Raw genomic sequence first — 21,666 nt, forward strand, 5'->3', positions numbered from 1 at the left:
CTATTGCAGTCTCTGGAGGAGAGGGGGAAGGGAGGTAAGTCACCCAATCCTGGCTGAGCACGCTCGCCTTGAAAGCTCCCTGCACCTGACTGTGAACTGAGCTCACTGTCTGCACTTGATTGCTTCTGCCTGAGAGGAGCCAGCCTGACAGCCGAGGAGCAGCAGCCAGGACCAGTGGACACGCTGCACACAGCATGGGGATTGATGAGTATCTTAGAACATGTTATTTACTGTTTGATATGTCTAATCGCGATTCTTTGTCTTGGCCTGGGAATTTACTGCACTGTAGGACTGAGAGAAAACCAGGAAAAGTGCAAACTAGAGATCGCACTGATGGCTGCAGTCATTGAGCTGTGCAGAGAAAGCGGTGCATCCTCCCTGGCAGGCAGAGGGATGGTTAAACCACTGTATCGATCACCTTATCTTGGCTGTTTGTGCTGGCGTGTAATTACTGTATTAACCTACCCTTTACCAGGCTGACAGCAAGTTCTGGAGGATTAGGGTATGTGCACACGTTGCAGATTCTGCTGCGGATTTTTCCGCGTTTCACCTGCGTATTTTTCCGCGTTTCCCCTGCGTATTTCCCCTGCGTTTTGACACCTGCGGATTCCTATAATGGAGCAGGTTTCAAAACGCGGATCCGCACAAAGAATTGACATGCTGCGGATTTAAATCCGCAGTACATCCGCGTGGAAAAATCCGCAGCATATGCTCAGCGTTTTTCATTTATAATAGACTTTAATGGTACTGTACAAAGCAGCAGAATCCGCAACGTGTGCACATACCCTAACTGCTGTTTGCTACTATAATAGAGAAAGCCATGAGGCACTAACTTCATGCAAGAAGTGACAGTTTATTAGATTGTTCGCATATATTCGGCTTCATATATCAAAAAATACGCTTGGCTCATGTAACAAAAAAACGACGTTTCGGCTTTAATAGCCATGTTCATGGTTTATCGTAATGTGAAAGTATGGAGGGTGAAAAAACTAAGTCACCAGGGTCTGTCCACGCACAGCCAGCGTTTCAAAGAGATGTGACATGCATATTTTTTGATATATGAAGCCGAATATATGCAAACAATCTAAAAAGCTGTCATTTCTTGCATGAAGTTAGTGCCTCATGGATTTCTCTATTATTGTTGGATATTTTCCTAGAAGGCACCTTTTTGGTCAGCAATCCCCTTCACCGCAGTATTTGCTACTCCCAGAGTGCTCCTACTGGGAACTTAAGTCTTGTAGTGCCACAGCAGCAGTTAGTGCTTGATGACAAATAGCTGTGGAATAGTGTTTTTCTATACAGCGATTGTTAGTGGCATGGACATGTTACTAGTGTGATATAATATATTAGTATCAGTAATGCAGGGGACTTATTGTTGGAGTGAAACCCTGGGACCAGCGGTCTGAGGGGACTCACCCGCAGCACGCAGATAGTGTTACATACTGTGGCAGAGCAGGCAGAATCGATCTAATTGCTCTGCCACCCGGCCGCTATGGGGCCCCTGAGCAGCCGCTAGGGCCCTGTGCCAGCAGTGGGCCCCCCACCTGTCATTGCAAGAGCACTGTATCGGCTGGATGCCGATTCAGCTGACCGCATTGATGAGAGAAGGAGCATTGCACGCTCTCCCATCATCCCCCTCTCATCAACTTCAGATGTCACTAACGCCGACACTGACGGGGTCGCGATGACGTCACTACTCGGAGCCTGCAGTCCGGAGATGTGCGGGAGCTCACAGCAGTGAAGGAACCAGGAGGAAAGGTGAGTACTGGATTTATTTTTTTCAGAGGCTGCATTATACTATAGAGGCTGCCTATGGGGCTGCATTACACTATAGAGGCTGCCTGTGGGGTGCATTAAATAAAGGGCTGCATTATTCTATAGCGTCTGCCTATGGGGAGTGCATTATACTATAGTTTGCCTATGGGGAGTGCATTATACTATAATGAGGACTATAGTAAGACTAGTCTGGTGCATTATACTATATGGAGGCTATCAAGGGGGCCATCATACAGTGTGGAGATTACAGTGTTGGAGCTATCAAACTATTTGGGGAATACTAAGCGGTCAGTATATACAATGAGGGGGGATTAGACTGTGTATAAGAGAGCATCATACTGTGTATAGGGGAGCATCATACAGTGTACAGGGGGGAGACTCAGGACATTATTAAATGTAAAGTGGGTGCTTATTGTTATAGGGAAACTCAGGTTACTGTGACTGTCAAAGGGGCAAAAATGGCAATATTACTTTCTAGGGGACAAAATGTGGGCACTGTTTTCTAGGGCACTGGCACCCGGTATTACTATATTATAGAGGGATGCTTTAGAATTTAGAGGTCACACAGAACCACACAATAGGTGCAGTAATAGGGACACATACACAAACGTGTCTTTGTTGCAATCTCTGCAGACGAGTCCTGGCTGGAAGAAGTCGTTATGTCGGTCTGGGCCAGATGGAAAAGACAAGAAAAGTGAACGATTCCATCAGAAAGAACGTCAGCAGTAAGTCACCATCTATAACTGTGCTGTGATCTCTTATACGGTATATTCTGTAGGACAGGTATCTACCACTCACTATATGGCGGTAATATCAATGTTGGTCTTTATTTAGAAATTCTATTCAGCAGCAGCGCTATAATCTGCTGAGGTTCTCCACTATTATTGTGCGTCACCCAGTTGTAATCAAGGTTACCTGGTTAGGGGCATACTAAAAAGTTTCCCCCCCCCCGAACCAAAACCCTAGCTACGCCTCTGGGTACCAGGGGTGCACTTTCTTCTGTACATGAGTAATATTTTACCTACCTCTCTTCTAATTCCCTCTTTCTTTCCAGTTCCCTCTTTGGGGTCTTGTCCAGACAAAAGTATTTCTTTTAGGGTCACCTGGGTACATTCAGAGAGCTATTCCCATACGCTTGCCTCTATACGCATCCACTATCTGTTTCTATTTTCTTCTATTTAGTTCTGTGTCTTATATATCAGAGCTGTGCAAGTTGTAGCCCACAGACAGGGACCGACAGAGACCTGAATCAAAAGACGTGGGAGCTACAACGGGGGCCATTATACAGTGTTAGAGCTAATTCGGGGGTCATTGTACAATGGATGAGCTAATGCGAGAGCCAATATACAGCGTGAGAGCTAATGCAGGGGTCATTATAGAGTATTGGAGCTAATGTAGGGCCAGTGTATGCAGGGGTCATTATAGTGTATTGGAGCTAATGTGGGGCCAGAGCATGCAGGGGCCATTATATAGTGTTAGAGCTAATGTGGGGTCAGTGTATGCAGGGGTCATTATACAGTATGAGAGCTAATACAGGGGCCAGAGTATGCAGGGTCCATTATACAGTATGGGAGCTAATGTGGGGCCAGTGCATGCAGGGGTCATTATACAGTAAGGGAGCCAATGTGGGGCCAGTGTATGCAGGGGTTATTATACAGTATGGGAGCTAATGCAGGGGCCAGTGTATGCAGGGGTCATTATACAGTATGGGAGCTAATGCAGGGGCCAGTGTATGCAGGGGTCATCATACAGTATGGGAGCTAGTGCGGGGGCCATTACACAGTATGGGAGCTACTGTGGGGTCTGTCATAAGCTGGGGGTTATATACAGTATGGGAGCTATTGTGAGAGCACAAAAGAGACATTCTGCTATGTATAGGGCACAATGGTGGCATTAGTATGTGAGGCAGTTAGAGAAGCTGTGCTTTAGTACCACACAGCAGGTACAATAGTAGGGACACATACGGCAGCAGTGGCTCAGTATTGGGGTATCAGGTGCAGTAATATGGACACATACAGCAGCAGCGGCTCAGCTTTGGGGTATCAGGTGGAGTAATAGGGACACATACGGCAGCAGCGGCTCAGCATTGGGGTATCAGGTGCAGTAATAGGGACACATATGGCAGCCGGGGCTCAGTATTGAGGTATCAGGTACAATAGTAGAGACACATACGGAAGCAGGGGCTCAGCATTGGGGTGAGTAGTTTGTGCACGTTGGAGATAGATGGGTTCTGGGCTGGAAATGTGAAAAGTCAGATGTGTCTTTGTTATAATCTCTGCAGATGAGTCCTGGCTGGAGAAATTGACATGTCGGTCTGAGTAAAGGGCCCGTTACACTAAGCTGTATCACTAGCAATATCGCTATAACGTCACTAGTTTTGTGAAGTAGCAACGATATTGCTATGTGTGATACTTACCTCCGACCGGCTCCCCCGCTGGTTATCGTTGATTCCGCGAGAACATCCTAGGCCGTTTCTCGTCGGCCACTTCCTGCTGGGGTTCCTGCTGTTGGGACGAGCGACGCATGGACGTGGGTGGGAGGACATCAGGATCGCCTCGTCTGACAGGTAAGTAGCGACCAGGGGTGGATTAAGGGTAGCCAGGGCCCGGGGCAGTTCAGACTCTGTGGGCCCCCCTCGTCACGTGACGGGGGTCACGAATCGTAGAGCCACACTCTACATAGAGAATAATGGGGCCTCCAGCACCGACCTCCACCCGCAGAGCCACAGTCTACATAGAGAATAATGGGGCCTCCAGCACCGACCTCCACCCGCAGAGCCGCACTCCACATAGAGAATAATGGGGCCTCCAGCACCGACCTCCACCCGCAGAGCCGCACTCCACATAGAGAATAATGGAGCCTCCAGCACCGACCTCCACCCGCAGAGCCACACTCCACATACAGAATAATGGAGCCTCCAGCACCGACCTCCACCCGCAGAGCCACACTCCACATAGAGAATAATGGAGCCTCCAGCACCGACCTCCACCCGCAGAGCCACACTCCACATAGAGAATAATGGAGCCTCCGGCACCGACCTCCACCCGCAGAGCCCCACTCCACATAGAGAATAATGGAGCCTCCGGCACCGACCTCCGCCCGCAGAGCCGCACTCCACATAGAGGATAATGGGGCCTCCAGCACCGACCTCCACCCGCAGAGCCGCACTCCACATAGAGAATAATGGGGCCTCCAGCACCTACCTCCACCCGCAGAGCCCCACTCCACATAGAGGATAATGGGGCCTCCAGCACCGACCTCCACCCGCAGAGCCGCACTCCACATAGAGAATAATGGGGCCTCCAGCACTGACCTCCACCCGCAGAGCCACACTCCACATAGAGAATAATGGGGCCTCCAGCACCGACCTCCACCCGCAGAGCCACACTCCACATAGAGAATAATGGAGCCTCCAGCACCGACCTCCACCCGCAGAGCCGCACTCCACATAGAGAATAATGGGGCCTCCAGCACCGACCTCCACCCGCAGAGCCGCACTCCACATAGAGAATAATGGAGCCTCCGGCACCGACCTCCACCCGCACTCCACATAGAGAATAATGGGGCCTCCAGCACCTACCTCCACCCGCAGAGCCCCACTCTACATAGAGGATAATGGGGCCTCCATCACCGACCTCCACCCGCAGAGCCGCACTCCACATAGAGAATAATGGAGCCTCCAGCACCGACCTCCACCCGCAGAGCCGCACTCCACATAGAGAATAATGGAGCCTCCAGCACCGACCTCCACCCGCAGAGCCGCACTCCACATAGAGAATAATGGAGCCTCCAGCACCGACCTCCACCCGCAGAGCCACACTCCACATAGAGAATAATGGAGCCTCCGGCACCGACCTCCACCCGCAGAGCCCCACTCCACATAGAGAATGGAGCCTCCGGCACCGACCTCCGCCCGCAGAGCCGCACTCCACATAAAGAATAATGGAGCCTCCGGCACCGACCTCCACCCGCAGAGCCGCACTCCACATAGAGAATAATGGAGCCTCCGGCACCGACCTCCACCCGCACTCCACATAGAGAATAATGGGGCCTCCAGCACTGACCTCCACCCGCAGAGCCCCACTCCACATAGAGAATAATGGGGCCTCCAGCACCGACCTCCACCCGCAGAGCCACACTCCACATAGAGAATAATGGAGCCTCCAGCACCGACCTCCACCCGCAGAGCCGCACTCCACATAGAGAATAATGGGGCCTCCAGCACCGACCTCCACCCGCAGAGCCGCACTCCACATAGAGAATAATGGAGCCTCCGGCACCGACCTCCACCCGCACTCCACATAGAGAATAATGGGGCCTCCAGCACCTACCTCCACCCGCAGAGCCCCACTCCACATAGAGGATAATGGGGCCTCCAGCACCGACCTCCACCCGCAGAGCCCCACTCCACATAGAGAATAATGGGGCCTCCAGCACCGACCTCCACCCGCAGAGCCGCACTCCACATAGAGAATAATGGAGCCTCCGGCACCGACCTCCACCCGCACTCCACATAGAGAATAATGGGGCCTCCAGCACCTACCTCCACCCGCAGAGCCCCACTCCACATAGAGGATAATGGGGCCTCCAGCACCGACCTCCACCCGCAGAGCCCCACTCCACATAGAGAATAATGGGGCCTCCAGCACCTACCTCCACCCGCAGAGCCCCACTCCACATAGAGGATAATGGGGCCTCCAGCACCGACCTCCACCCGCAGAGCCGCACTCCACATAGAGAATAATGGGGCCTCCAGCACCGACCTCCACCCGCAGAGCCCCACTCCACATAGAGAATAATGGAGCCTCCAGCACCGACCTCCACCCGCAGAGCCACACTCCACATAGAGAATAATGGAGCCTCCAGCACCGACCTCCACCCGCAGAGCCACACTCCACATAGAGAATAATGGAGCCTCCAGCACTGACCTCCACCCGCAGAGCCGCACTCCACATAGAGAATAATGGAGCCTCCGGCACCGACCTCCGCCCGCAGAGCCACACTCCACATAGAGAATAATGGAGCCTCCAGCACCTACCTCCACCCGCACTCCACATAGAGAATAATGGGGCCTCCAGCACCGACCTCCACCCGCAGAGCCGCACTCCACATAGAGAATAATGGAGCCTCCGGCACCGACCTCCACCCGCACTCCACATAGAGAATAATGGGGCCTCCAGCACCTACCTCCACCCGCAGAGCCCCACTCCACATAGAGGATAATGGGGCCTCCAGCACCGACCTCCACCCGCAGAGCCCCACTCCACATAGAGAATAATGGAGCCTCCAGCACCGACCTCCACCCGCAGAGCCGCACTCCACATAGAGAATAATGGAGCCTCCGGTACCGACCTCCACCCGCACTCCACATAGAGAATAATGGGGCCTCCAGCACCTACCTCCACCCGCAGAGCCCCACTCCACATAGAGGATAATGGGGCCTCCAGCACCGACCTCCATCCGCAGAGCCCCACTCCACATAGAGAATAATGGGACCTCCAGCACCTACCTCCACCCGCAGAGCCCCACTCCACATAGAGGATAATGGGGCCTCCAGCACCGACCTCCACCCGCAGAGCCGCACTCCACATAGAGAATAATGGAGCCTCCGGCACCGACCTCCACCCGCACTCCACATAGAGAATAATGGGGCCTCCAGCACCTACCTCCACCCGCAGAGCCCCACTCCACATAGAGGATAATGGGGCCTCCAGCACCGACCTCCACCCGCAGAGCCCCACTCCACATAGAGAATAATGGAGCCTCCAGCACCGACCTCCACCCGCAGAGCCGCACTCCACATAGAGAATAATGGAGCCTCCGGTACCGACCTCCACCCGCACTCCACATAGAGAATAATGGGGCCTCCAGCACCTACCTCCACCCGCAGAGCCCCACTCCACATAGAGGATAATGGGGCCTCCAGCACCGACCTCCATCCGCAGAGCCCCACTCCACATAGAGAATAATGGGACCTCCAGCACCTACCTCCACCCGCAGAGCCCCACTCCACATAGAGGATAATGGGGCCTCCAGCACCGACCTCCACCCGCAGAGCCGCACTCCACATAGAGAATAATGGGGCCTCCAGCACCGACCTCCACCCGCAGAGCCCCACTCCACATAGAGAATAATGGAGCCTCCAGCACCGACCTCCACCCGCAGAGCCACACTCCACATAGAGAATAATGGAGCCTCCAGCACCGACCTCCACCCGCAGAGCCACACTCCACATAGAGAATAATGGAGCCTCCAGCACCGACCTCCACCCGCAGAGCCGCACTCCACATAGAGAATAATGGGGCCTCCAGCACCGACCTCCACCCGCAGAGCCGCACTCCACATAGAGAATAATGGAGCCTCCAGCACCGACCTCCACCCGCAGAGCCGCACTCCACATAGAGAATAATGGAGCCTCCAGCACTGACCTCCACCCGCAGAGCCGCACTCCACATAGAGAATAATGGAGCCACCAGCACCGACCTCCACCCGCAGAGCCACACTCCACATAGAGAATAATGGAGCCTCCAGCACCGACCTCCACCCGCAGAGCCACACTCCACATAGAGAATAATGGAGCCTCCAGCACCGACCTCCACCCGCAGAGCCACACTCCACATAGAGAATAATGGAGCCTCCAGCACCTACCTCCACCCGCAGAGCCGCACTCCACATAGAGAATAATGGGGCCTCCAGCACCGACCTCCACCCGCAGAGCCGCACTCCACATACATGGCTGCTCTCAGTGCTCTGTGCTGTGCGCACAGGACCTGTGATGAGGTCACAGGAGGGGAGGAGACAGGGGTCACATGATCGGGGCCCTGACACCTTACCTCCTGTGATCTCATCACAAGCCTTTGCACGCTACCAGCAGCATCAGCGTTCACGCTACTTGTAGATGCTGCTGGTAGCAGAGCACATAATGCCGCCCCCACGGTCACTCACTTTTAGGTGGGGAGAAGATGGAGTGCCATTGCAGCAGCCAGCAGGAATGTGGTGGGGGCCCCCTTAGAAGCTCTTGTGGTGGGGGCCCCGGGGCTGAAGCCCCGCCTGCCCTGCCTATAATCCGGCCCTGCGCGGTGGCGGATTATAATGGGGCAATTTACTGGCCTGGGCTGTGGGCCCCTTAACCCCACTGGGCCCGGGGCAACTGCCCAAATTGACCTCATTATAATCCGCCACTGGTAGCGACCCCCGACCGCTGCTATGTCGCTGGTGAGATCTGCCTGTTTGGCAGCTCACTTGCGACTACTTAGCGATGCACCAGCGATTCTGACCGCGTCATATTGTGGTCGGGATCGCTGGTGCATCGCTAAGTGTAACGGTACCCTAAGATGCAAAAGTGAACAATTATCAGAAAGAACGTCACCTGTAAGTTATCATCTGTAACTGTATAGTAAACTCTTGTATATTCTGCAGGACTGGCATCTACCACTATGAGGTCACCATATGGCGGTAATATCAGTATTGTTTTTTGTATAGAGATTTGTTTCAGTTACAGCGTGGTCATCTGCTGAGTCTCTCCTATAACCACGACTAAAGTGTGCCAACCTGAGTTGTAATCAGGGTTACTGGTTAGGGGCCCACTCAGATTTTTCGCCCCCCCTAAGCTGAACCCCTAGCTACGCCTCTGCTCAGGACCCTTGTTATCTCCAGTATTAGATAAGAATATACCACTGGAAACAATCTTCCTAAACATAAAGAGAGAGCTGGCGCTTACTACACATGAAAGGAGAGGATGGAGCTTATTAATGCACATGCTTAATGGCACCTATCCTATTAACATTCTAACAAAAGAATGTGTAACAAAAAGGCAACAATTTTTATATACTGCTGTAGTCACCTTCATACCCTAAACATGGCACATATTTATAATGACATAATTTCCTTTGGATATTTATTTTTGTCTATTGTGGAGAGCCCCTTTAATTACTTTTCATCCCTTCTTTATTTGCTATTGTTGGCCAACATTTAATTTTTTTCTATTTCAGAGCTCTCAGAAATTTCCCTCATGATAAATTCCCTCCATAATTTCACATAATATTTTTTGTTATTTCTTGTCCAATGAATAATTGGTCTCCTTCACTTTATTAACATAGAATAAGGAAGAAATTGCCATTAGAACAAGAGCCTAAGTGTGCATACTGTCATATTTTTCATTTGCAGACAGTGTTATGAAACTGTCTTCAGTCATTACTTTCAGGACTTGGAATAAAAAAATGTACTTTTGCTTACATCTCACTATTTTCTCCCTTATAAACAAATGGAAGATTAGTATATGATATGACACTATAATATATAATAGTGAGATAAATATTGCATACTGGATAAGGAATGGTGTCCTGTCTTCAGGACTTCTTTTTATTAACCATATAATTCTATCTAATCGTCCAGCACTTTTCTAAAGGAACTATCGTAATTAGTCTTGCAATCCGCAGTCATATGAATTTAGCAATGTGTGGGTTAAGGCCCCTTTACATTTAGTGATGCACCAGCGAACCCGACCACGATACGACCCGGTCAGGATTGCTGGTGTATCGCTAAATGGTCACTAGTGAGCTGCCAAAAAGGCAGATCTCACTAGCGATTCAGCAGCGGTCGGCGGTCCCACTTACCTTTCAGACGCGGCGAGGGTGTCCGTCTTCCGCCTGCGTCCATGGCTCGCTCGTCGTCGCCAGCAGGAGGCCGACGAGAAATGGACCTGGCCGATCTCGCGCGATCAGCGATAGCCAGCGGGGGAGCCGGTCGGAGGTAAGTATCACATGTAGCGATATCGCTAGCAATATCACTGCTGCGTCACAAAATCGGTGATGCTTTAGCGATATTGCTAGCGATATTGCTATGTGTAAAGCCCCCTTTACTTCGCTCAATCTGTTTCAATCTATTCTTGATCTCATTATAACCTAGTCCTTTATTTCTGTCTTCTATTATCTGCATGTTTATGCCAAGATTTATTGCTTCTATTACAAAGGGAGATTGGGACACTATGGGTCACATGTGGAAGCAGTTGACTAACCGTGAAGTAGTGTTCTATAGGTTAACATAAACGTCCAAGGTGTTTCCTTAAAAGTTCTTTAAAATAGAAGGTCTTTGGCTTTGTGCACAAAGTATAACTAGCTGAGTATTTGTATCTTTTTTTTCTTCCTGTGGACTAGACAAGTAAAAAATGTGTTTTACAGAAAGGGCAAATTCTCATAATATAAGAAAAGTCATAGTTCTCACGGTTCAACAATTATGAATCGTATTATGAATCTGCTACTGCTTAGGGTCTACAGCTGCCATGCAGACCTTTGTGTTTCCATGGTTACAGACTGTAAATAAACCTTTTCTAACTTCATTGTGCAGTCATGTTTATACTTATCGTGGAATATACAAAGCCCAGCACTCCTGGAAGTAAGTGCACAAATATAATCCTATCGCATGTTACATTTAAAAGGGAACTTGACACTTGAGTATATGTGAAGTAATTTTATTGGTGCAAGTGATCCAAACATTTCAGACTTATCACGAGTCATTCATCAGTAATATTATGTACAAAAGAAAAATAACTATAATATAAGGACCGTGTCATACTTCAATTTAAAAAAAAATATTCATCCTTTGCAAAATAGTGGCGTAGAAACATCCACTTATTTCCTCTTATCTATTTCTTGATAATACACATTTAGTAGGTTAATAATAAGTTGGGGGCAGAAAGGAGTCGCTGGGTTTGCCTCTAGTCTCTAACCATGGAAGCACATAGATCTCCTTAGAAATAATATGCAAAATTTGAATTCAAGACTGTTTACAAAACTATTGTATTTCTATCTAACATGCATTAGAGCTACAGTAATTGAATTGACACAATATAAAATGTATTACATCCCTACAAAGAAATAATCATTAAGTAGGGATTTGATTGAACAACTCAATAAAGATTGAGTAAATGCGATTTATATTGCAGTTACAGTTTTTCCATTTTACTACTCAAGCCCTTTTGGACTTACTTGTGTTGTGGGACCATACCATCAAATTTTATGAAGTTGTTTTAATTTTTCCTTTGACTTTTAAGAAGTAAAAATGAATCTTATTTTCATCTATTTGCAGGGCTGAATTCTAAGTTGGTATACAGTATTTCTTCGGGGGACAGTATGGGCCAGTTCCGAATTAACAAGGATGGAGCCTTAAGTATTCTTCAGACGCTAGACCGAGAAAGCCAGTCCTTCTATAATCTAGTGGTACAGGTTCATGATTTGGCCCCACCACCTGCATACAGATACACAAGTACCGTGGAAGTTTCCATCATATTGCTGGATGTCAATGATAATTCACCAAATTTTATTTCTCCAAAGCTGACTTATGTCCAAGAGAACACACCTATTGATACTATTGTATTTCGTGCTCAAGCCACTGATCCAGATAGTGGTCCAAACTGCTATGTCCAGTACTCATTGCTCAGCTCACTAGGAAATAAATTCAGTATCGGAAATATCGATGGTGAAGTGAGACTAACGGGAGAGCTAGATCGAGAAGATATTTCCAACTATACCTTAACAATAATAGCTACTGATAAAGGAGAACCTTCACTTTCTTCTTCTGTAGATGTTGCAGTTATGGTTCTTGATATTAATGACAATAACCCTCGCTTTTCAAAAAGTCTTTTTAAATTGGAGATCAGTGAGAACATATTAACTGGAACAGATCTCATTCAAGTGATAGCTACAGATGCAGATGAAGGAATAAACGGCATGATCCGTTATGCTATTATAGATGGAAATCCAAGCAATGAATTCAGGATTGATTCAGTCACCGGAATTATTTCAATAGCCAAACCTTTGGATCGAGAGAAGAAATCATCATATTCCTTGGTCATCCAATCTTCAGACCGTGGCAGTAGCCCCCGCACAGACACCGCAACGGTCAGCATTCTCCTTTCTGATGTCAATGATGTGGTTCCAAAATTTGAACTGTCTCCCTATTCTGTTAATATTCCGGAGAACTTAGATGTATTACCCAAGACTGTGCTCCAGGTAAGTGTAACTTCTCAATCACTATTTAATTTTTTAGACATAATCAGAAACCTTGATTACCTTCATAAAATCTAAAATGTCTAGATTAAGAAAATAAAATTGAGGTTTTATTTCATTCTTTCAGGTTGTTGCCAGAGATGATGACCAGGGGCTTAACAGTAGATTAACATATGCTCTACTTACTGGCAATGACGATAGTGCTTTCAGATTGTCTTCCAGTGGACAACTTAGTTTGGTGAAGAGTCTTGATCGAGAGAAGAAAGAGCAATATACATTACTGATCACGGCTGCTGATTCAGGTACTTTGCTTTAACTGCTTTCCTGTTACTTCCCATAAAAGTGCATAGAGCCTTTACCTCTGTGTGTCACTACATTCATAAGCGTGACTTAGAATAATTACTTCTGTCTTGGAATCTCTGTAATATGGTACCATACAGAGGCATCAGATATTATGGAGCCATAGAAACTTTGTCATAATGAAGAGAAAGTAACTTGCATTTTGAATTAAGAGTTGCATTTTGATACATTTAGTACAATGTATAGAATTTTAGCTGCTTAGTGTTAAAATATGTAGTAAAGAGCCATTCATTTTTCACCATTTTCAATTCTGCTTCCTGTGGCCATAAGGTAACATTAAAGGGAAGCTTTCATCACAGAATGAGTCCATTCTTTTGTGTTAGATGTATTTCTTAGAACAATTTGCCTTTTTTTTACATATCGCGACATGTATTGAAAATACAAATTAGAAATCTTACAGTTCATACTGGCCACTGGGGCGTTTTCAGATTCATTCTTCTTATTGTTTCTGAGAACAGCACATGTACATAGCCACAATAGTCAGGTCCCGATCCTATCTTTTGTATTGCAGTGTCTTATGAGCCTGTGGAAAAGGTCATTGTGAAGGAAGGGGGAGCAGGGTCAGCTTTGATGTCACCTATTGGATCCTGTGTTATCAGTTGTGTATAGGAGTGTTCCCTATTATTGTAATCCTGGCTCCGCTGATAAGATTGCTTCTTTAAACTCTTTCTGAAATGTCAGAACATATGAGTCTAAAAATGCCCTAGTGGTCAAAGTGAAAATTGGAAGATTACTCATTTTATTTTGTTAAAAAAAAGATGATATGGAGAAACAACAACTACATTTTTTTTAAAAATACATGTCACACAAAAACCTGATTTAAACAATAGGTGATTTTCTGATGATAGCTTCCCTTTAAAGGGATTCCATCGGGGACAGTGATGATCATGTGTGTAAACTGTAAAGCGCTGCAAAATATGTTGGCGCTATATAAAAATAAAAATTATTATTTTCCAAAATTACCTTTCATATTTCCAAATACTTGTAGACTTCTAAAACAACTATCAGATATATTGCGATTACTCCCGAGATCCAGCGACAACTCTCTGCTACTGCTCCAGTTTCTGTGGATTGGCCACAGCAAGGACATAATGACTACCTTGCACATTACCGCTGCAGCCAATTGTCTACAATGGTGATGTGCACTGTGGCCGGTCATGATGTCATCGCTACATCCAGACTGGAGCAGTGGTGGAGAACCTGTCCTGGAATCGGGGAAAGTGAATACCACCTGAGTCCTCAAGCATTTGAAGACATGAGAGCTGATTATGGAACTCCTCTTCAACTTGTTTGGAGTCGACTTTTATTCTACAATATTATCCTTCATAAATTTTGTCAGTATGGATAGCTTTCTAATGCATAACAACCTGTAAGTCTATGAAGCAATTTGGAGACATGCAATTCTCATTAGCATAGTTTTAGAACCTACTAACCAAACATTTGGATGGAGGATATTTGAGACATGGTCATGCTGTTTCCCCACTCACCCAGGAGAGCTATATATGGCATTTCCAGTTTGTTAATGGAATTAATACGCTTGAATTATGTCTTTGGAGCCACTTGAAACATTAAGAAGTGTGTCTGTGATACTCCCAGTCCAGTGAGTGATGTCACAACAAGACAGAACACAGTTGATCTTACAGAAATGTGAATTTATGCCAGGCAGCTATTTAGTGGAGGATCTAGATTCAAGGGTGACATTGACTTTTATCCAGTCATAATACAGAGAAGCTGTTTGTACGCTTTAATCATTGTGTATAAACTTGATAGGAAGAAATATTTCTCTTTACAATCAGTGCCAGGGGGTTTCAAATAAAATATTGTACAATCCAGTGTTTACATTTGTATGTACGGCAATGTAAAACTAAACTGTCTCGTCTCTCTCTCTCTCTCTTGAGATGTATTGCTAGAATCTGTCCTCAGTTACCCTTTTCTTGAAGTGATAACTGTTACTCTTGCACAGACTTTGGAATCTATGCTTTTAAATGCAAGCAATGATATTTTTATCAGTACTGACATTTAAACATCAGTATATTGACCAAGCCTTAGTTTCAGAACTTGTTCACACTTTCGTTAGTTCTTCTTTAGCAGTTTTCCAGTTCCCTATGACACCTTTAATAATGCAGCATTATTCTATCCAATAAAGCTTTAGGACTCAGCTGGACCAAAGTCAGTACAAATTGGATTATTTTTTATAGATGAGCAATTTGATTGCACTGCCCTGGTCCAGCATCCAGTCCAGGCCTCTGTGGCAAACGTTCTTCATTTCTGCTACCCTTGTGGTGCCAAGCAAGTGCTGGAGGTGCTCTGGGTGCCGGGCTGATGATGCCAGGTTCAAAAGTGAAGACCGACTTGTTTGGAGGACCTAGCGAGATGCTGGATCAGGGCAGAGTGAATTGAATGGGTTATCTCTGATTATAACAGATAAGAACTCCTACAAATATACAAGCCATGATGGCAGTGTGAATAGTTAGCTGCAATTAAAAAATAAATACTTTGCTACTTGGGACAAACACAAGTCTATCTAGTCGTTTTTGAAGCTCTGAAATCAGAAGCTGCTCCAAGGTCACCTACACATTCTAATGAATAGTATGAAATACATACAGTGGCGACCAAAAGTTTAGTATTTTTTAAAAAAGTGTGATTACTTCTGTCTGGTTGTTGTGATGCCATTTTCCTGGTGATTTTAGTAAACCGGAAGCAAATGATTGTCCGCTATAAGGATGAAAATTGTGTTTGACATTGTTTTATCTCTTTATGTGTTAGTTTTCAACATTTGCTGGGCCAAATGTTTTGCATATTTTGACTTGGGTAGTCGAATTTTGACTAAAATGTTGTAATTTTTTTTTTGTTTGTGTGTTTTTCGGTTAAAACATGGCAAAGACAAAGCCAAAATTATCACCAGATGTCAGGAAGCTTATTCTGAGAGTGAAGTCAGGCAAAAGTCAAAAAGAGGTAGCTATGGAATTCAACTGCTCTCACAGTCAAGTGTCACATATAATAAAGAAAGAAAAAGAAACTTATGCAATAGATCACAAAACTAGATGTGGACGACCACGGAAAACTTCCTCCAAAGTTGATCACATTATTAAGAAAAAGTCAGTGTCTGATATAAATAAAAGTGTTGCACAGACTTCGCTCAAAATGAACGAAGAATGTGGGGTGAGTCGCCAAAATGTGGTGGGATGGCTAAGAGTAGTAGGGTTGAATGCTTGACTTCCAGTCACAAAGCCTTTCCTCTCTGCAAAGAACTGGAAGGTCGACTTCAGTTTGCCAAAAAACACAGCAAATGGAAAGAGACAGATTGGTCCTATGTGTCCTATGTGTTGTGGTTGGATGAAGCCAAGTTCAATCTGTTTGGTAGTGATGGCAAGCACTATATATACAACCCAATTGGAAAACGTTATGATGTAAAGTACTAAACACCTAGCGTGATATATGGTAGTGGCAATATTATGGTTTGTGGCTACTTTTCTGCATCTGTCATTGGCCTTCTGCATAGAATTTATGTAAATATGAATGCTACCATGTAATGGATATCCTGGAGAATGTAATGCTGCCACATGGTAAAACCAAAGCAGGCAGGGGCTGGAAAATCCAGCAAGACAATGATCTTAAGCACACATCCAATTTAGTAAAAAATTGGTTAGCAAAGAAAAATGTTTGCCTGTTGCAATGGCCAAATCAATCACCTTGTTTAAACCCTATAGAGCACCTTTGGGATGAGTTAGGGTGACGAGTTGGGGCCCGTACCCATAGCAATAAAGATGAATTGTTTGCAGATTTTATAAAGATATTATAAAGCATTTTGGTTAAAATTAAGATCTTGCATAACGACATGGTCTTTCAATTAATCATAAAGAAAATGGCATGACAACAATCAAACAGATGTAATCACACTTTAAAAAAACAAAAAAAAAACAAAACCTTTGATCGCCACTGTATACCTCCTACACAAATTTGTGGCCTTTTGAAAAATAACTGAGTAATTGTGCCATTATCTCTTTTACTAGTGATGTCACAAGTGCCCCGTGAGTATGCTAAGTCCTGCAAGGGTTAAGGTAAACCGTCAGTAAATTTGGCCCTACACTGCCACCTTGGTCTTCATCGGCACTGGTCGGTCTTTTCAGAGATGAAGTTTTGTGCATGCTCTTTGGGTTCTTGAGACCATTAAATAATAATTTTCAGCATAGCAATAGGAGACACAAGAATTTCTTAACAGAACACCTCCATAAAGCATTTTATTATTTTCATGAGTTTCTCCCAGGGTATTCTGTATTAATGTGAAAATTTACCAAAGCTTAAATCTCTATGGGTGATGGTATGAATCCTCCAAAAACTATGACAGCCTTCAGATTACAGATATGAGCCTATCATTCTACCTTGCACTTTTGCCAGGAAAGCAACAGGCATCTATGTGAAAGTTTTTTTATGGGACTGTTGCAGCTTGAAAGTGTATAAATCACTGTTTTGCCTTTCTGCGGCCTGCTTTGTGAAAAGCCAATGAGAATATACGTACATCTCTCTTATTCCATCTGGCAGAAGCTAAGCAAGATAGGTAAATATTACGTTCTGGCTCGATGTCAGGAGTGCTATCGGTACGGCAGCTTTGTTCATTAATGTCCTTAAGTCTTTGAACATTTTTCTATGGGGAAAACACTCACATTCCACCCATCAACATCCATTTATTTATAGGTTCCATAGATATTGAACTGCACATCTGGAAACCTGCTAACAGTCATGGTCTACTGTTTCAGTACAAGACTCAGTTGTAGTGTCCAAAGGTTCTCTATAAAGCACAGCTGCATCCAAACTATCTCCAGTATTTTTGTCATGCATTGTAAGCCTTGTAATGACTGAAACTGTTAGATTAGGGTCACATTACCATATGTAGAGCATAGATCTATAATATAAAGGATTACTAAAATATATAATCTAATACACATAAAGGTTTACCTGCAAACAATTGCTGAGAACATATACTACCTACAAATAGACCGAAGCGTATGCCAAGTAAAATTCAAGGATTTTTATTTAACAAATATTAACACACAATTTTTTTAAAAAAAGAAAAAAGAAATTCAGTGGATAGATACACACATATGGACCTGAAAACACAGGAATTAATATACCCACGCCATAAAGATATTCATAAATGAATGAATATCCAGAGCATATAAAGGAGAATCACAGTAAGATTCCTCAGAAAAGGCTACCATATATATGGAGCAGAGCTTTTTTGAATGTTAATTAATGTAATATAATTCAATATATATAGAGATTAAAGCTCTTAGCAAACAATGCTTATAGATTTATGTGTCAGCCAAATTTGGAAAATGATATGTAATATAACAGTCATAAATCATAGATACATAAATAAGGGTACCTTATTTTGGTACCTGTTGACTTTAAGGTTTCTTCTATTTGCACTTTTATGGTCCTCCATGGCATTTTTCCATTGATTGTAATAATATTTGTGCATTTGTTGCTCATGATCTTCTTGCTTGTTTCCTTTCATCTGTTCGACCATACATGGGTTTTCCAAAATGTACGGTCTTACAATATTTTCATATTAACATGGACGATAAGACTTGATTTAGTCATTGATCCAATTTTTGAGGATGCATAGGAATGGGTCTCAAAGCAAATATCATAATGGGATTTAAACCTTTCAGACCCAGCCATGGGATGGAAGAGTCAATATTTGTGCTCCCCTCTTCCTCCTGTATGAAAGAAAAGTGACATGATGATTTTCATGGTTTCTTCTTTCATGGAAAGCCATACAGAATATATATTGTTTTTACTTATGGGACATGAGAAAAGCACCAAGTTGAGCTAAACTGAGTCATATATTTCTAGGGAAAAAAATCAGTTTATCATCTGAGTTACTGATGTTAACCATCTGCTCTTTCTGTTCTACGGAGTCCAGTGGGTAGTCCTAATCACTGACTGATCTCAGTATGTAATCATAGGGAGGGCTGTTAGTGATTAGGACTGCCTACTGGACTCCTAAGCCCTGAAAAAGAAGAGATTTAGATTCACTAATAACAAGTTATTCTAAATCTTTTCTAACAAAACTCTATATCAATCTTCTTAGTGCCTTTTGTTTTAGACCATGATGCCTGTCAACTTGACAGATTCCCATACCATACTTGAAATGTAACATTCATAATAATCTCCTATTATAAATGCCATAGCTTATCTTTATTGTTAGAAAGACTGAAGGTCTCTCCATGAATATGAAAACCTCAAAAATCCCGAATTAACCACTAAATTATTAACGTTCCAAAATATACAGTATATTGTACAGTGTATGCTTTATAAAGACTTAAGACATAATTGTGACTCTGTGAAAGCTTTCCATTTTGGATATATATGTCATTCCAATTAGAACTGCAGGAGGTGAACCAAATGCCAAATAGCATAGGAAATGTATGGTAATTTTGTTAATTTCCTTTTGTCGGCACTGCTAATTTATGAGTCACTAAAATAGACATTGCCATCTTGCACAATGTAACCAATGTCTTTTCCCCATTTTTTTTCTTCAGGTCATTGCCTTATAGTATAATACTGTGTTTGTATCAAGTGCTGTTCAGAAATGAGTTAAATCTATAATAATTCCATGTGTCTGAGTGGCTCGGTATATTTGGTGTATTGGCGGTGGCATGTATCATGCTGCTCAGTAATGGCCATAATAGTGTATGTAGCATTCATCAGCCACAAGGAAAATATTGTGTATGGGTTCAGTAAGGAAAGTAGGCTTTAAGATTGATTTTATTCCTGGAGATGTAATATTAGACTGTTTACATTGCTACTTTGGGTTAAATTTTAAGACATTTAAGCTGAACACAGTAAAACAAACACACTTGTTATAAAGTATCAAATATTTTTTCTAGTAAATTTGCCAATTTAAAATGAAATTTGGTATCCTCCTGCGCTGTTCTAGAAAACATCTGGGTATAATTTCATTGATGCGGGATGATCTCGAGAAAGTAGTGACTTACAAAACAAATCCATTGAAAAAGTGAAGTAAGGACACTAATGAAATGCTTCATACTCGGAGTGGCTGCTTCATTTATCCTGTCTGCTGTATCAATGTCATCAGTGGCTCAGCCATACTCTCAGCAGAATATAGGCTTCAAAACACACACAAATCACCTCCTGCACGACTCAGTCACACTTATTTTTATTTTTTTTGCTATACTTTTGGGAAGCTCATTTAATGCAGTTACTGGCAGACAAATCAAAAAAGAGGAAAGCCATGTGATGAAGGTGTGAAAGTACTTAACTTATTAGAAGTAAAATAACAGCTCGTCCTGGACTCTCCAAACTGCTCCCACAGGAACCAATTGTGTTATATTGCTTGAGAGAAAGAGCCAAAATATTACCAAATACTTAAATTGTATTCCACTTTTTCATTTATCTAATATTTTTTCAAATATTTCTAAGATTCTGTCTGTCTATCTACTTCTTCAATCTATCTATCTATCTATCTATCTATCTATCTATCTATCTATCTATCTTACAAGAAAAAACTGGAACAGCACCAGGACAATACTTTACTGAAGTGCACTCTTCCCCAACCAGTGTTCAATTGGCATAGCAGGATAAGTAGCAAAAAACAGGGAAACAGCACATGGAGTAAAAAAAGTGAACTTTAATGGCCAATGGGCATTAAAGTTCACTTTTTTTACTCCATGTGCTGTTTCCCTGTTTTTTGCTATCTATCTATCTATCTATCTATCTATCTATCTATCTATCTACAGGTATCTATCTATCTGTCTATCTATCTACCATGGAAAAGACGTAAGCATAATAAGCATAGTAAGACAAGCCGGGTGTCACACAGGGCCAGTATGTGTTACTCTAAAATAGATGTAAGACTAGTCTAACAAACTGAAAGTTTGGATAACTTAAAGGGAACCTGTCATCAAGTTTGGCCGATATAAGATACAGCCACGACCTTTCAGGGCTGACATATAGCATTCTGTAATGCTGTATATCTGCCTCCGACCCGTCCTGTAAGAGAAGAAAAATAACTTTTATTATACTCATCTTGTGTATGGGATTGTCGGCTGAGATGGCTGTCGTGATTTGTTTGGCCAGCTCGAAGCGAACCTGTCACCAGATTTGACTGATACGAGCTATGGCCACCACCTTCCAGGCCTGATATACTGCATTCTATAATGCTGTATGACTGCCTCTAACCCGACCTTAAAGGAAAAAAAAGATCAGTTGGTCAGCGCCCCGATGCACATTATGGTTGGGTTTAGTCGACGTTAGTGGAATTTTCATGGGGGCCTTTACTTTAGGTCACACAAGATCAGAATGCTTTACAGTTAAGAATATAAAAGGAAGTCAGGTCAGCTTCACGGAATACAGAATGTAATAATGATTTTGGAGTAAAATATCAATCCATGAGGAGAAAGACAATGTATCCAATAAGATATTACAAAGTCATTTATTTTTGTGTGTCCTATTGATTTGTGAAATAAAAATTAAAACGATGGTTATTCTGGTAGTT

The 21,666-nt window shown here is 44.1% G+C and overlaps 1 protein-coding gene across 1 annotated transcript in view; it reads left to right on the forward strand.

The window, feature by feature from the left end:
* The window catches only part of FAT4 (FAT atypical cadherin 4), a 337,078-nt gene that overhangs the window by 246,565 nt on the left and 68,847 nt on the right, over nucleotides 1–21,666 (forward strand). Inside the window, exons 5-6 of the mRNA XM_073572044.1 lie at nucleotides 11,863–12,785; nucleotides 12,910–13,084. Coding sequence (XP_073428145.1) covers nucleotides 11,863–12,785; nucleotides 12,910–13,084 — 1,098 coding nt within the window. The remainder of the gene's footprint in view (nucleotides 1–11,862; nucleotides 12,786–12,909; nucleotides 13,085–21,666) is intronic.

The sequence above is a fragment of the Dendrobates tinctorius genome, unplaced genomic scaffold (assembly GCF_039654945.1).
Source record: "Dendrobates tinctorius isolate UK_male_01 unplaced genomic scaffold, ASM3965494v1 ptg000030l, whole genome shotgun sequence".
Lineage (NCBI taxonomy): Eukaryota > Metazoa > Chordata > Amphibia > Anura > Dendrobatidae > Dendrobates > Dendrobates tinctorius.